The sequence below is a fragment of the Belonocnema kinseyi genome, chromosome 7 (assembly GCF_010883055.1).
Source record: "Belonocnema kinseyi isolate 2016_QV_RU_SX_M_011 chromosome 7, B_treatae_v1, whole genome shotgun sequence".
Classification (NCBI taxonomy): domain Eukaryota; kingdom Metazoa; phylum Arthropoda; class Insecta; order Hymenoptera; family Cynipidae; genus Belonocnema; species Belonocnema kinseyi.
Genome location: NC_046663.1, coordinates 56,659,491 through 56,677,236, shown reverse-complemented (window position 1 = coordinate 56,677,236; position 17,746 = coordinate 56,659,491). Strand labels below are relative to the sequence as shown.

At 24.7% G+C, this 17,746-nt stretch overlaps 1 protein-coding gene across 1 annotated transcript; it reads left to right on the top strand.

Annotated features, from left to right (window-relative positions):
* Positions 1–200: 200 nt before the first annotated feature.
* LOC117177239 (40S ribosomal protein S7) lies at positions 201–15,044 on the top strand. The gene is made up of 5 exons (XM_033367821.1): positions 201–220; positions 1,013–1,183; positions 6,445–6,626; positions 9,434–9,584; positions 14,925–15,044. Exons 2-5 carry the CDS (start codon positions 1,013–1,015, stop codon positions 15,000–15,002), a joined length of 582 nt encoding a protein of 193 aa, XP_033223712.1. The 5' UTR covers positions 201–220; the 3' UTR covers positions 15,003–15,044.
* Positions 15,045–17,746: the final 2,702 nt, after the last annotated feature.

Below are 17,746 nucleotides of genomic sequence, written 5' to 3'. Positions count from 1 at the left end.
AATGCAACACTTATTATAAACACAGATAGATTAGTATTTGTAAAAGAACGCAATATAATATTTTAACACAATCACATTAATTGGGTTTGAAAAGACCGCCTTATTGTTCACTTTTGAGCCGCTCTCGGAAGGTAGCGCACTTTGCGCGGGCGACTATTTTCGTCTAGTTGCCCATCTCAGTTCCTTGTTTCTTTTTCACGGCCGACTTGGAGAGAACAAGGTGTGTGATTTCGAAAATGTGATTTTTTTATATAGTTTTTCATTTTTAATAATTAAAACGCTTCCTAGATACATATTTAAAGTTAATCCTTTTTCCGGAAAATTCTGTTCTTTTTTTTGGATGCATTGTAGTGCAGTGGATAAGATTCGATTTTCACGGACATTTTTGTCAAGTGTTTCACCTCACGTTTCAACGATATTCTTTTAAAAGTGGTGTTTTAAGTACTTGCATTGTCAGAAATCGGCTCTGAATAAAAAGTTGTGTTAAAAAAACTTTCATTAGTGTAATTATTTTCAGTCAGATATGAGTTATAGCTGTTGCAGTCGTAAACATATTCCTAACCTATAAAAAAAGGATCCTAACCTGTCAAATACCGCTTTTCGGTAAAATTTTAAAGACCAGTTGGAATTTTCTAATTTTTATTAGTATTATTGTGATATTTATTATAAAGTTAATGAATATGTGATGCATGAACTCATCAGCTGATATGTTCAGAAGTGTGATTGATGATTTTAATTCAAGGGAATTGGAAATTTTTTTACTTTTTATTCAAAGTGTTAATTATCGACGAAGTTAGTATCTAAAGTGACTTTTAGTTTTGAATTATTTTACTAAAAGATTTTAGCTTATGTTTTGAAAGTTATGAAATTGTTTTGTGTAACTTGAAATCAAATTTTTCAAAGGGAAGTATTTTTGGAAAGAGTAACGAAAATGCTAGGTTTATGATATAAAGTAGATTATTTTAAATTATTGGTTTTTTTATTAATATTATAAACTTGCATTTGATTTCAGATGTTCACTTCAAATGCCAAGATTATCAAGAGCGGCGGTGCTGAGCCGGACGCATGCGAAGCCAATGTCTCGCAAGCTCTTCTCGAATTGGAGATGAATAGTGATTTGAAGTCTCAACTTCGAGAACTTCATATCACCAAAGCCAGAGAAATCGAGGCGAACAACAAGAAAGTAAGTTACTTTATTCATCACAGTACCTATTCTCCTCAAAAAAGTAGAAAAAAGTACTTTTTTTTAATTAGATAAAAAAAAATTTTGTTTTAATATATTTTTCTTCAATTTAGAAAAGTGATTTCCACTATATCTACAGTCTCAGATTTGACAGATTATATTAACTCGATTTCAATCATAATTTATTATAAAGTGTGTATTGTTTTCCGCTAGGAAAAACCTGTCGAAATTTTTTTTCTTTTAGGATTTTTTCGCTGACTTTAGTTGTGCCAAAAGTCAAATATCTGGAAAAAATAGCAGGGTGGCCGCTGAATCGGGAAATGACAGTGCATTTTTTTTATGGGGAATTTTACAAATTTGTAGAAGAAAAATCTGTCTACGTTCGATTTTGAGAGTTTTTAAATAATTAGTGGAATTGTTATGTTTTTCACTTATGCTATTATTTAGCTTACAATGCGTAATTCAAAATTTTTTTACTTTAACAATTTTCCATTTAAAATTTTTATTTCTAAGGTTACATTGTTAATTTAAAGAATTCCTAAATGCTTTCTTGAATACTTGAACAAATAAAAAATAAAAGCCTTTGATGTTGAAAACTTTGGATAAAAAACATTTTTATTTAATAAATTTTTAAAATTTATCTGTACTTTAAATAATAAAAAGTGAAAAAAAAAGATTTGACAAGACTATTTTGAATCATTTCAAAATTTAAGAATTTTCAGATTTCAATGATAAAATTTAAACGGTTTCAGTTTGAACGCCTTAGTCATTAAAGAATTGTGAACGCGTGACTGAAGGTTTATAAATTATTTTCAACTTAACAATAACTTCATAATATATTTTTAATTAAAGGACTTTAATAAATTATAAATATTGTTTGAGTCTAAAATATTCCATTTCTAACCCATTCAATTTGGAATTTTTAATTAAAAAAAAGATTAATTATTGAATATTTAGCAATATTTGAATTTTTATTTAAGACAAGTAAATTGAAGTAAAATATTTAAAAGAAAAGAATCTTGAACTGAATTGTTTGAATTGTTGTATTTGAAAAATGGTTAATTTGTAAATGAATTTTTTCAATTTTGATGTATAATTTACAAATGAACATTTGTAGAAAAAAAATTGAGTAATTTTAAGAAATATTCAGGAGTTTTAAAAAGATTTAAAATTATCATGCAAATTTTAGAAAGTTTTCTTAAAATGTTCTACAATCTTTTTTCCAAAATTTGTATAAATCTTTGAAAAACTTTTTAATTATTCTCTTAAAATAATTTTTCGAAGTGAAAAGTTATTTTTAATTTTCCTAGGAATCTCAACAAAATGTTTTTATTCTATTGAAGCCTTTCACAATTCTTGAAAAGAATCTAATTTTTTGTTTTATATATGCGAAAATCTACGTTTTGTTTTATATTAGGCTATCATTTCAAGTTTTGCATTAAGTTTTAATCTTTGCAAAATTTCTACATATCTCTTAAAATTACTCAAATTTCCCCCACAAATAATAAAGGTTCAATTGTTATTTATACATGCAAATTGTAAAGAAATTTTCTAAAATTTGTAGCGTTTTCTGAAAATCGTAGAAAAAATTCAATTTGCTTTGACAGATATTTCGAAGTTCTGAAAAAATTTCCAAAAAAATAATTTTAAATTTAATACCAATTTAAAACAACTTCTAGATTTTTCAAGATTTTGAAATAAATTTTTGAAGCTTTCCAAGGATGTTTAAACTATTTAAAAAGATAATAATTGAATTTCTAATTTAAGAAGTGTTCAAGTAAAATTTTCTCAATTTTTCAATATTTCAGTTTTCTAGCTTGAAATGCCTTAAAATTATATAATTTTGAAAATTTTAAAGTTCATTGATTGATTTTATAATTTAGTGCATTGAAAATGATAACGTGGATTTATATTTTTTTATATTGAAAAATGTTATTTCCTTCAATTTTCTATGCGTAAATTATTGAGCATTTGAATACAAAATTGTTTAATTAAAAACTTTTATATTTCAATTTTAAAAGTTCAAAATTTAACAGTTCCACTTTGAGTGCTTTGATTTAAAGTTCAGTTTTTATTACCTTAAGAGGAAAATTTTTTAGCTTTAGTGTTCCATTTTTTTAAATTTCATTGACCGTGAAAAAATTTTCGAACCGGGAAATGACCGGGAATTTATTTCGTGGATTAAAACGGCCACCCTGAATAGATCATTTTTAATAAAAGCATCATTTTTAAGGAAAACTGTTATAATTTTAAAAAAGCATAGTTTTAGCCATGTGTTTTGCAATTGAATTTTTTCTGACCGTCGCTTTTTACTATTTTTGAAAAAATAATTGCATTTTAATAAATGGCGACAAAATTCAATTGAAAAAAAGCGTGGTTAAAGTAAATGCTTTTTTTTGTGAATTTTAATATTTCATAAAAAATAATGTTTTTTATTTGAAATGATATCATTTATAATAGTTTAATTTTTAAAATCATAGAAAAACTATTTTTTCAGATGTCTGACTTTGGTACGGCAACTACCTTAAGTTTGAGTCTTTTTTTTTGAAAATTTAATTATTTCAAATTTAAAGAAATTTAAATAAGGTTCAAATCAAATTTAAAATCCTATTTTACGTCCTATAATCAAATTAATGTGCAGAAATCCTTTTATTTTATTTAAATATTAATCTTTTATAGTGAAGTCATCTTTTTTGTTTGAAAATTATATATATATATATATATTTTTTTTTTTTTTAATTAAAGTATTTGGTTGAATATGCATCCTATGTGGTTGAAAATTATATTTTTTCTTGAAAAATCAACTGTTTGGCTAAAACTTCAGTCACTTAAAAAATTCGTTTCTTTCGTTTAAAAACTCTCAACTATTTTGTTGTAAAATCAACTCTGGTTGAAAAAAAAATATATATATTTTTTTTAAATTAACCATTTGATTGAAAATTAATGTTCTGGTTTTAAAAGTTAATTGTTTTCTAAATTCATCATTTGACACTTTAACTTGAAAACTTTGTTAAAAATGTAATATGTTTTGTCTTCAAATTTTAGGAATTCAAAGCGGTTTTTTATTAAATTGAATATCCTATCTCGATTAATATGATAAAAAACATGTTTTCTTAATTATTCTTCTATTGTCATGAAGACTCAACCAATTTTGCCTGTTTCGACATCATTTTTAACGATGAAGTTTGAATATTTTTGAAATAAACGAAATAATTTTATATTAAAATTATACAGTCTAAAATTTGGCGCCTGAAATGTTAAGTAATTTCAAGTTTAACAAAAACATTTTTAACTTTAAAGTACACCTATGCAAATAAATGTATTATTTCATTCAGTCAGGGTTGCGACTTGACTGAGAAAACCCCGGGAATTTGATTCTGATCGCAGAAAAATTAGTTTTCATTTTAAGAATTTTTATTCAATTTAGTAAAGTGATTTCTACTTTATTTGCAGTCATACATTTTTTATATTAGGCAGAGAGTTTCCGTAAAAAGATATAATTTCACTTTGAACAGGGAATTTTTGACATCGAGCAGGATTTTTTAAAAAGAATTATTCGGATTTAGAAGAAAAGAATTTGAAAGAATTCTTCTTCCAAGTCATAATTTGTCACAATTTGAAAGTTTTTAGATTAGAAGTAGTATTTTAAAGAAGAAATGTTGTTGGATTATAATAGAAATTTTCGTTGCATTGTTTCGTTCCGAAATAATTTTTCTTCAATAAAAATTCAACTCCTTGGTTCAAAGTTAGATTCTTTTATTGAAAGTAGTTTTTGTTTTTTGGTTAAAGATTCATATTTTTAATTGAAAATTCATCTATGGTTGAAAATGTTACTATTTTGGTGAAAATCCATTTCTTTGGCTAAAAATTTAACTATTCTAAAAGAAAATTGAACTATTTTTCCGAAATGCCTTTTTTTTGTTATTTAGTTTGTTATTTAATTTATTAATTCATTTTTTTGTTTAATTAGACTTTCAACAGAAAATTTAACTATGCTATTTTTAGATGATATTGTATCTTCTTTGTATTAAAACTCGACTATTTGGATAAAAATTTATATTTTTTATTTTAAAACTAAGTGAGTTGTTTGAAAATGTATGTACTATTTTAAAAATTCGCTTTTTTTGTAGAAAATTAATGTTCTGTCTTCAAAATTCGTTTTTTGTTGATTTTAGTTGAAAATTCATCAGTTTGCTTGAAAAGTAATTTCTTTAACTGAAATTTTCATTTTTAGTTGCCTTCAAAATTTCACAATTTGAATGAAATTTTGTCTTTTTTTTTTAAATTCAACTATTTCGTTAAAGTTCCATATATTGTGTTAAAAGTCCATTTTTTGTAGAATATTATATTTTTCAGTTGAAAATTCAAGTGTTCTAGTTATATATTTATCATTTTAGTTAAAAATTCATCTATTAGGTTAGCAATAAAACTACTTGTTTGAAAGTAAAATTTTTTCATAAAAATTTAGTTTTTTTTTGTCGAAGATTTTGTTTGGTCGAAAATTTAACTATTTACTGAAAATAATTATATATTTTAACTGAAAATGTAATTATTATTCCAGTAGAGGATTCCATATCCTTAGTTAAAAAATCACCTTTTTGGTTGAAAAATTATATTTTTTAATGGAAAATTCATATTTACGGTTTAAATTTCAACTATTGAGATTAAATATTTATAATTTTAGTTGAAAATTAATCACTTGGTTTGCAAATTTAACTATTGTTTTAAATGTTAGATTTTTTGTGGAAAGTAATTTTTTTTTAATTTAAAATTTAACTTATTATAATTGGATATTCCATATTTTTAGTTGAAAATTCACCTGTTTTTCCGTAAAAATTAATTTTTTGTTTTGTTTAAAACTCATTTTTTGGTTTTAAAATACAACTGTGCCAGTCGAAGATCCATCGTTTTAGTTCAAAATTTATCACTTTGGTTAAAACTTGAACTATTTTCCTAAAAATCCGTTATTTTTAGTTAAAAATTAATTTTTTCAATTGTATATTTGTTTGAAAATTAATTAATTTTGCAATTTCTTTCTCTTGTTGTCTTAAATGATATTGGAATGAACGTCATAAATTACAATAAATATTTTAATTGTGGGTTAAAAATGACCTTATTATCAACGTTTTTTAGATTTAATCTTTCAATATATAAACCTTTGCAATATCTTTCTATTGAAATCGGAAAAATTCCTCACACAATAATAATATTTTCATGAATTTTGAAGAATCTGTAATAATAATTATTCCCATTTTTTACAGTCGATCATCATATATGTACCGATGCCAAAACTCCAGGCTTTCCATAAAATCCAGACCCGTCTGGTGCGTGAATTGGAAAAGAAATTTTCCGGAAAGCACGTTATGTTCGTTGGCGATAGGAAAATCTTACCCAAGCCCACGAGGAAAACCAGGACAAAGAACAAGCAAAAGAGACCAAGAAGGTGAGATATAAATACGTTTTCCATGTATTTAAATTAAACTTGAAAATAATCGTATGTTTATTATTTCAAATGATGTTTCTGTTTATTATCATTGTGTGAATTTTTTTTTACCTTGAAAACCTTGAAATTTCTTTAATTTTTTCATGAGAATCTTGAATTTAATTAAGTCGCGGAATTTTTTTGAGGGCGTGCTTAATTTTTTTTTTTTTTGATTCAATATAAAATTGAATAACAATGATTCTTTATTTGTAAAAATAGCTTTATATTACTGTATTTAACTATTTTGTTAATAATTCGTTCTAGTTGAAAATTCCTTCTTTTTGGTAGAAAATTAATCTTATTCTTTTATTTTTTGGTTGAAAATTCGGAAATATGTTGGAAAAAGTTTCTATCTCTTGACTGGAAATTTCATCATTTTCATAATTGGAAAATTCATAATTTTAATGGAAATTTCATCTACTTTGTTGAAAAATGAACTAATTCGTTGATAATTAGTTTTTGCTTTGGGCGAAAATTAATTTTTTAATTGATAATTGAATTAGTTAGGATTTTTACTATTTCGTTAAAAAAATTTTGTTTTTAATTAATTTTTTAAACTGAAAATGTAATTTTTTCAGTTCAATACTATCATTTAGTTAGCAATTCATCTTTTTAATTGAGCTTTAATTGTTTTTAACTAAAAATTTATTCCCTTTTTGGTTGAAAAATGATTTTCTTTTAGTTGAAAATTCAGGTATGTTGATAAAGATCAAATTTTTTGTAAAAAAATTAAGTTTTGTTTTGAAAATTTCATCATTTTGGTTGAAAAAGTAAAGTTAAACTTTTTTCTTCAAAATATATCTTTGTGATTAAAAATTGTAACCTATTTACGTTCGAGAATCAACATTACAGTTGAAAATTCATCACATTTGTTGCAAATGTATTTTTTGTATGTGGAAAATTGATGTTTTTTACTTCTCAATTCAACTGTATGGTTGAATTTTTTCTATTTAAAAACTTAACTGTTTTATTGAAAATTTATTTATTTTGTTGAAAAATTGTCCTTTTTTTTTTTTAAAAACATCAATATTTTTTGTTCAAAAATTCACTTTGGTTGAAAATCTGCTTTTTTGTGGAAAAGTAATTTTTCTACTAGAAATTAAATTATTGCATTTTTGGTTGAAAACTCATCTTTTTTACATCAACCATTCAAAATTTTTATTGAAAATTCATGTTTTTGGTTTATAATTGAACTATTTCTGTTCAATATTTATAATTTTATTTAAAATTTATACATTTTGGTTCAAAGTGAAATTCTTGTGTTAAAAATGAATCTATTCCAGTTGAAAATTCATCAATGGTTGAAGTTTTTTCTTTGCGAAATTAATGTTTTTAATCGAAAATTTAGCCATTACTTTTTTGTACAGAAAACTGATTTTTTTGGTAAAAACGTAATCTTTTTTTTTTTTTTTTGAAAATTAAAATTAAATTAAAATTCAACGAAGTGGTTGAAAATTTTCCCTCTGTTTTAGTTGAAAATTCTACTTTTTCGCTAAAAAATTATTTATTTCGCTTAAAACTTGTCTTTTTGATAGAAAATTAATCCTTTTTTTGGATTAAAATTCAACTATTTGATTACAAATTCATCTCTAATGTCTGTCAAATATTTCTGAATTTAAAATGATTAAATCCTTAGAAACTGATTGTTTAAAAAATTGCGAAATATTTGAATGGCTCTGTACATTATACCTAGAAAAAATCTGGAATTTTCAGACATTTTTTTCCTAGGATTTGTGTAGACACCAGATTACTAAACATTACTAAAGATTTTAAAATTAATCTTTATAAAGTATTTAAAACTTTAAAATAAATTCAAAATAATATATTAAAAACTGAAGTCTTTTATTAAATTAAGAGTATTGTTTTAGTCTAAAATTTGAAATTTTTTAATTAAGAAAAATAACAATTGCTTAATGTTTATAAATATTTTATTGTTCATGTAAAATCAGTAATTATAAATCAAATATTCAGAATAAAACAAAAACCTGAGCTTTGAATGTTACAATTTTAATTGTCCCATTTAAAAAAAAAATTAATTTACATGTAAAATTGTTGAATTTTGATCAATAATAAAAAAATGTAGAAAAAGTTCATTTAGAAGCAAAGAATTATGAAAAGCTTAAAGAGAATAAATAACATTTTCTTAAGATTCCAAGGAATAATGAAAATGACTTAATATTGAAAACTTAAATTTAACAGAATTTTTGAAAAGATTTCAAAAATTGTCGAAAATGATCCTGGAAGATTTTAAGGATATATTTGTAATGTTGCAGGATTAGAAAAAAAATGTAGAAACAATTTGTAAAATTGTAAAAGATTGTGAGAGGTGTTCTGAACAAATTTCAAGAATAATTTGAAATTTGAATAAATTGAAAACAATGTAGATGTTTCCGAATGTAAAATAAAATCGTGAAACTTTTTGAGGACTTTAAAACTATTTAAAATGAAAATAATTTAACTTTTAATTTTGAAGAAGAAAACAAAAAGTTTTCTTTTTTTTTCGTCTGGAAAAATTTTAATTCTTAAATAAAATAGGCCGAACCTAATAATTTTTCGACATCTTAAACTTAAATTATTTGCAGCTCAGTTTTTATTGCCTCAAATGGACAAATTTTTAGGTTTAGGGTTCCCATTTTTAAATTTCATTGGCCGTGAAAAATGTTTGCAAACCGTGGAATAATGGCCGCAATTTTTTTTTTATGTGTAAACATTTTTCTACTGTTCGTCAACGCACTTGAGTAATGTATCAATTTTTGAAAATATTATAGCCGTACTCTCACAGCTGTGTACGATGCTCTGCTTGAGGATCTCGTCTATCCCGTCGAAATTGTGGGAAAGCGAATTCGAGTGAAACTCGATGGATCCCAGCTCACAAAGGTGCATCTTGATAAAAATGAGCAGACCAACATTGAGCACAAGGTACGTTTATAATTTGGTTGAATCACTGATTTTATCGAATTTATCGTTTGTCACATGCAGAAGTTTCATATATTTGACAATTTATTGAAATATTAATGTAAAACAATTTTTTTTTTAACGCTTTCATTAATTTTTAAGGTGTCTAGCGGACTGGTAAATTGGGAAGAACGGATGATTTTTTTTTATTTCCATCGTAAAATCTACTTTTTGTTATCCTTTATTTTGTTTTGATTGTTTTTCAAAAATCAGAGAGGGCAAAAATTTGATGGTTAATTGTATGACAGTTAAAACTTTTAATTCCATAAACCTTGGAACTAATTTGCGGAGAGGGGGGACGATTAAATTGTTTTCTTGAAAACGCAACTATTTTGTTAAAAAGTCACCTTTTTCAGTTAAAAATTCAGGTTTTCTGTTGGAAATTAATCTTGTTTTAATAGAAAATTAATTTTGTCAGTTAAAAATTAATGTTGTTGAAAATTCATCGCATTAAAAAAAAAAAATATTCTTATTATTGTATTACACTTTTCTTCTGATTTAAACTAAAATCTTTTCAGGTTCAAATATTAATTACACTTTTCGTTGAGAATTCATATTTTCAATTACTACAATTTGGCAGAAAATTAAAGTGTGTAGATGAAAATTATTCTTATCGTTAAAAGTTCTTATTTTTGGGTTGAAAATTCACTTGTTTTGAAGAAAATACGTCTATTTGTTTAAAAATTCATATCTTCCAATTTACCATATTTTTTGGTCAAAAATCGAACTAATTTGGTTGGAAGTTCATTTTTTGTGTGTGGAAATTTAACCGTTCTTGTAGAAAATTAAAATATTGGGAATGGTTAACTGCGATACGCCACCTGTTGACAAAAATCCGAACCAGAAAGAATAGGTATGATTTTTAAGTTTTACATTAATTTGTGTATAAAAGTGTTTTAGCGATTAGTTAAACAAATGCAAACGCCCGATTGAAACTTTATAAACTATTTTAAAATTAAAATAACTTCAAAATAATATACTCATAAACAAAGAGTTTTATTAAATTTCAAATGTTATTTCACTCTAAAATATTTGATTTTTAAACCATTAAATTCATTTAAAATCTGCAATTATAGTTAAATGTCAAAAACTAAATTTTGAACGTTACATTTTAATTGTTCTACTTTAAAAAAAAATTAATTTGTAGGTAAAATTGTTGAACTTCGATTTAGAAATAACAATTGAACGCATATTATTCTTCGATAGAATTTGGAATGGTTTCAGAAGATTTAAAAACATTTCCTATGAAAGTTAATAATGATTTTTATTTTGAAAAGTTCATTTTGAGTGATTATTACAAAATTATCTAAAATCAATGTGGAAGATTTTTAAAAAAATTGGTTTAATTTGACAGAATTTAAAAGAAATTGAAAAAAATGTAAACAACATAAGATTTTCAAATAAAATTTGGAAGCACTTTAAGGATTTTGTAAAGATTTAAAATATAAATAATTTAACTTTTAATTTAAGAAGTGTTCAGTTCATAAAAAAATTTAATGGTTCAATTTTTAATGTTTCTGGCTTAAACTTGCTTTAAATGATATAATTTTAAAATAATTTCAATTCATTGATTGATTCAAGTTAGACTTTGGAGCATTGGAAATGATAACGTGGAATTATATATTTAGAACTGAATCTGAATCTTTGAACTCTACAATTTATAAAGTTAAAATATTTATTTTGCAGTTTAACTGAATTTAATAAAAAATTGTTCAATTTAAAAGTGTTAGTAGCTTCCATTTTATGTGTGTAAATTATTTTAAAAGTTTTAAATTCATGACATCCACTTTAAGTGCTTTCATTTGCAGCTTAGTTTTTATTAATTCAGAAAGAAAAATTGTTAGCTTTAGAGTTTGGTTTTTTAAATTTCATTGACCATGAATAATTTTTGCGAACCAGAAAATGACCGGGAATTTTTTTCTTGGATTAAAATGGTCACCCAAAATCATCTATTCTTCGTCTTTTTCGCATAATGTGGATATAATTTGTCGCTACATACATTAATTCAAGTTTATTTAAATTTCACAAAAATGTGTTTTTTTTTCACTGTGTAATATGGAAATTTTATCTAAAACTATTTGTTTTTTATGAAGATTCGTCTTTAGTATTCAATCATTGTTTTATACTTCACAAAACTATCGTAAAAACACTTTAATGCAAAATTAATTTACATCTTTAAAATTGTACCTACTCTTTTTAGTTTCAGTTTTCGACACCAGGTGGCGAAATGGTAGACCACCATTCCCAATATGGTTAAAAATTCAATCATTTATGTGAAAAATTAACTACTTGGTGGAAATTTAATTTTTTTGTGAAAAAGTCTTTTTTAGAAGAAAATTGTTTTTCTGAAAACATTTTCTTTCATAAATTTATTTTTCTTCGAACAAGGAATTAATAGACTTAAAAAATTACATCTATTGATGTAATCCACATGAAAACAATTACAACAGAAGTATACATATATATTTCTTTATTAAAAAATAACTTTCAGTTTTTAAATATTTTCATACACCTATAACATCTTAAGCACTAAGAAACTATCAAAATTCTGTTCTAATTCTTAAAACTAGAAAATTGTTTTTATTTGTTGTTCAAAATTGATTTTTTAAACTGAAAATGTAATTTCCTATTTTTTGTTGCAAACTTTTCCGTTTGAAAATAACTCTTTGCTTTTGGGTGGAAAATACAGCCGTTTTGTAAAAAAAATCGTGCATTCTGTTGAAAATTCGTCTTTTTGGGTACAAAATTTACCGTTTTTTTCTTATTTAAATTGATCTTATTGGCTGTAGATTCCAATGTTTCGTTAATAATTTGTCTTTTGAATTCACTTTTGTTGTTGTTAAAAATGTAACTTCCATTTTTGTTTGAAGAATTATTTTCTTTAATTTAACTATTTGTTTGAAAAATACACTATTTTTTAGAAAATTTGTTCGAAAAATTAACTGCTTGGTAGAAAAATCACTCTTTTGTTGGAAATTCCGTGTTGGGTTGAAAATTCCACTGTTTTGTGCAAAATGCATGTATTTTGTCAAAAATGTGTCTTTTTGAACAGAAAATTAATCTTCCTATTTGAAAATTTATTATCTTAGTTCAGGCTTCAACTGTTTTGTTAAAAATTTGTTTTTAGTTGAACTCAACCAGTTGAAATTTTGTTGTTTTGTTCAAAATTAATTTTTTAATTTAGAAATTTAATCCATTTTTGTTTGAAAACATAATTTTTTTAGTAGAAAATGCAACTTACGCTTGTCACAAGGATTTCAAATGATTTCAAGTATTCAAAGATTTAAAAAAAAAGTACAGTACGCACAAATACAAAACATTTCAAAGATTTTAAACGAGTTAAATTTTTTTTTTTAATTTCAAAAGATTTTTAATATTCCAGACATTTCAAATAAATACAAAAGACACGGAAAAGATTTCACAAATATTTCAAAGAATTCACAAAGATTTCAAAAGTTTAAAAAATTTCAAAAGATTTCAAAGATTTCAGAAAGACGACCTATGTTCGCAAAAATTAAGAATTTATTTATTCATGAGTATTTATGTTTGTCAATAAAAAAATAATATGAGTCATCTTTTGCATATATAATAAACGGTTATTTGGAATTCAAAATACGATCCCAGGTAATTGTGATATTAATTTCATTTTATTTTCTTGAAGCTGAATGAATTTGATTTTCATTTGCTGCCGTAAATTTCAAAAAGTAAACCTTAACTTAAACAAATAAATAATCGGTAGAAAACAAAAACATTGAAAATTAAAAATAAATTAAAAAGTTGAATAAACTCCCGGTTTTATGAATTCTTGAAAATTATGAGAATGTTTTACAGAAATATGTTTAAACAAAATATTGAAATAAAAATATATACATTGCCGGTAAAAAGTTTATTTCGTCTATTTTTTAATTCTCTTAATTTTGCTAATGTCAGAGCAAAAAAACTAAAGGGTAGAATGCTCGCAAAATTCTCTATAAAATGAGCTCAAGATGAAGCCAATTGATCTATTTTTTAATTAGATATTTCAAATTAGTGTACATTTTTATGTTTTTTTTTAATTGTAGTTAATAACCGAAATAATAAACATTTTGTAATGTTCCTAGGCACATTTTAAAGCTACTTTTCCACAGTATCGAAATAGCTTATGCGCATAAATATAAGAAAAAATCACAACATCTGCATTTATTTAATTTTCATTGTGAATTGCCTACAGATCACTTGTTTTCAAATTTGTCAACTTTTTTTTATAACTTTAGGTTCTTGCACTGTGATCAGATTTTTTAAATAGATTTATGCTCATAAGCTATTGAAGTACTGTGAAAAATTAACATTAAAATTAATATAGGAACAGTAAAAAATGTTTATGATTTAGAATATTACCTTAAACTTAAAAAAATGTTAATATTTACACTATTTTGTAATATTTACTTCAATAAAATAGACCATTTGGCTTCATCCTAGACACATTTTATACAGATTTTTGAGAGAATTTAAAACTGTATTTAAAACAATCGATTGCTTTAAAAACTGAGCAAGTTAAAAAAGAAGCAATTCTTTTTAAAAAACTAAGTTTTCCCTTTCTTCGTAATTATGTAATTAATACAATTTTTTAAAGTTTGAACAAACTCACTTTTACGAGTCTTAAAAATTGCAAGGGATATGTAGAGCATATACAAATTTCAAAGGATTTCAAATATTTGAAGTTATTTTTAAAGATTCGAACGAATTTTAAGAGATTTCGTTTCCAAAAAGTTTAGAACTCTGAATAATAAAAAATGTGTTGTTCTTGTGGATTTTAAAATACTTTATGTTTTTAAAAATTGGAAAACAAAAATCCGGAAACGTGAATGCGTGCTTAGCTTGCGTGCATTTTATTTCAACTTTTTTTTTTTACTTAAGTTTAATGAATGATCGTAAACTTTTGGTTGAAAATTCATTTTTTAAAGTAAAAAAAAATACAGTTATTGAATTAAAATTTCAACTGTAGTGTTGAAAAAAACTGTTTTTGGTTTAATTTAAATCTTTTTTGATTAAAAATTCTACCGTTTGGTTTGAAATGCATCTTTGTTGGCTGGATTCAATATTTATTATTATTTTTATTAATAAATTATTATTGAAATACTATTCAATTTCTTATAAAAAGATTGTTTTTTTTTCTAAATTTAAAAATGAATATTCAGTCTTTTCTTTATTTCCCCTTTTTCGTGAAACCCAATTTGCCCCCTTTTTTTTAGCTCTATTTGTGATGTGATCCCTGAAATCACTACTTTATGATATTTATAAAAAAATGTCTACTTTATTTTACAGGTTGACACCTTTGCATCTGTTTACAAAAAACTAACTGGACGTGATGTTACATTCGAATTTCCTGAATCGTATGTATAAACCATGTTTCAGTAAGAATAAAAAATTTTTATTTGTAAAATACTTGTATAAATCGTTTGATTAAATATTCTACCTCCTTCATCTTTTTTGTCGATCTTTTACATTTGAAGTATGCGTTTGTAAAAGTATTTTAGAACATTTATAATGTCAATGTTTGTTTGAAAAACATTTTCGTTATAAAACAAAACTTCGAATATTTGCTTATAAATAAAAGCTGGTTTTCAATATAAATTCAGAAATTTCATTCTGAAGTTCTGCAGTTTATTCGACGCTGTAAATATCGAGTTGTTCAGTGGATTCTCTGAACTCTAATTGCTGCCGGTTGGCTCGCCTATAAAACTCGTGTTTATTCAAGCGTGAAAGCTGAGGTTTTTTGGTGAAGATCTGATATATAATCTTAGAAAGAAATATTAATATAATTAATATATTGAAATGATTTGATCGTGAAATAAAAAGCACAGTCTTCCCCCTTTTTCTTAGTTTCTTTTTTTTAATTTTCCCTATTCTCAAAAAATTTCCCCTTTTTCTCCCTTTCTCTTTAAATATTTGATATTTTGGAAAATACAATATTTGCATTTCGCGAAAAATGTTCTGAAATTAGTCGATGTGCCTATTATTGAATAATAATTCAAGCAATTATTACGCTTAAATACATAATTTCCACGTTTCCAGTTCTGAACCATTACGAATACTCTTAAAAACATTTTTTATTTATATTTAAGAACACTGAAGAGTATTTTATTTTATTCGACAAAAGTGAAAACAATTTAATCAGTTTTGCACGATTTCAAATTCAAAAAATTTTACTTTTGGTTAAAAAATTCTGAGAAATTTGTTATATTTACACCTTTTATTAGTAAAGAATCATAAAAAAAGTACGAAATTTAAAAATAAAGTTTTTGTTGAATAACAGTTTTTTTGAAAATGTGCAAAAACATGTTTTTTTTGGATTCAGTGATAAGCAAACATTAAAAAGGTGAGTACGTCACACCTGAAATTTATTCAGTTTGAGCCAAAGAAACGCTTTATCATTTTGCTTTTTCGGAAAAAACTTTTTTTATGATTTATGATTTTTGGGATTTCATTCGTTGTGTGTTTTTGGAACGTTATATACATAAAATATACAAAAATACACATTTTATATACAAAAAAATGTTTTTGTACATTAAAAAACATTTTAAATACGGCAGATTTTTTTGTAAATCTAAAATTTTTTAATTATAAATTTAAAAACAAGAAACAAAGACATTAACAGATTTTTAAATCCCTTCACTTGTTTTGGATGTCGACCTACAAATTATTGCCCTTCAGCTGAAATGATTCGATTAATCTTAGAATTTTTACTTCGCTCTATTGAACATATGAAAATCATGTATTTAACTAATTTTCTTTTTTCGTGAACTTTTTTTTTTATGTCGCTGAATGGATTTCCAACGCCCTAAGTATATCCAATTTTTAAAAATAAATTCTTTCATGACAGAAGTAATTGAAAAATATTTAAAAATGTAATTTTTCTTATAACAAGATTGTTCTTTTCGAAATGTAAAAATAAATGTTTAATCTTTCCCCTTTTTTGAGTTCTGCGCTGTGATCCCTGTAATTATAAAATTTTTAAAAGCTTGTACCGTGAAGAAATTTCTTCTACTTTATAAAGTTTCTTTCATAAATTGAGGGACATCATTAATTAATCCTATATGTAAAAAGAAACCGCTTCTACGTATATATTTATAAGAACTGTAAAAAATATTGTTTATAATTAAATCTCGTAATTTTTGTATACACGTTGGGGTGTTCATAAATATTTATTTCTTCTAAAATGGCTCCCCTCAAATTTCTTCATTTTGGTGTAAAAATGTCCTCTAAATTTGTACAGAAAAAAAAACAAAACATTTAGGGACTAAGCCCATTTTTGCACAAAAAAAAGAATTACTTGAATAGACTCTGTTAATGGACTGTTTTACTTTTAAAATACAAAAGGATAAAATGCATGTGGGCCGAAATAAAGAAATCCATTAACGGTGTCATTAAGGGGGTATTCTGGTCTAGAAACCCGACTTTCGGCCGTTTTTTGAAATTGAATTTAAAAAAAAAAGCAAAAAATTTTTTTACAATGTTTTTATTGATATTTATAAAATACAAAAAAAATTTCATAACAAAAAATTGAAAATTAAAAAAGTTAGGGGGGGGGGGGATAGACAGATGTGAAAAAACGTTGCATCCTGGCCACCATGATTCCAACCCTCCTGGTTATCTGAAAAAAAAAAGAAATTCTTAATCAGTAAGGATGTCGTTACAGCACCTACCTCGGGGAACATGAAAAAAAAATTTTCTACAAAATGGCGACTGCCTGAAATCAAAAATTTTTTTACCCCTTTTTTTAAATTCCTGAATTTTTTAAAAATAGTAAAAACCAACATTTTGACATGAAGCTGGCAGGGGCTATAAAGGATTATATAAAGAAGGTTCATACCAAATTTCAAGTAAAGCGGTTGGCTAGAACTTGGGATATTGTGGTGGCCGTGTCGAAAAAAGTAGTTTCGAGAAAAACGCGTAAGAAGTGAGTAAAATTTCAGGCAGTCTAAGTCATTTAATAGTGCGCTATACGAGGGTGGATTGATAAGTTTCCGGCCTGACCAAGAAATACAACGTTTTTAAGAATTTTTTTTTTTTATTTCTCAACATAATCTCCTCCAAGGCTGATACATTTCTCATAGCGGTGTTCTAGTCTAGTAATGCCATCTCTA

Excerpts from the sequence above, each read along its gene's own strand:
- LOC117177239 (XM_033367821.1), top strand. The coding sequence starts at position 1,013 with ATGTTCACTTCAAATGCCAAGATTATCAAGAGCGGCGGTGCTGAGCCG. Across the intron at positions 6,627-9,433 it reads AAGCAAAAGAGACCAAGAAG|CCGTACTCTCACAGCTGTGT; the intron begins GTGAGATATAAA and ends AAAATATTATAG. Across the intron at positions 9,585-14,924 it reads AGACCAACATTGAGCACAAG|GTTGACACCTTTGCATCTGT; the intron begins GTACGTTTATAA and ends TTTATTTTACAG.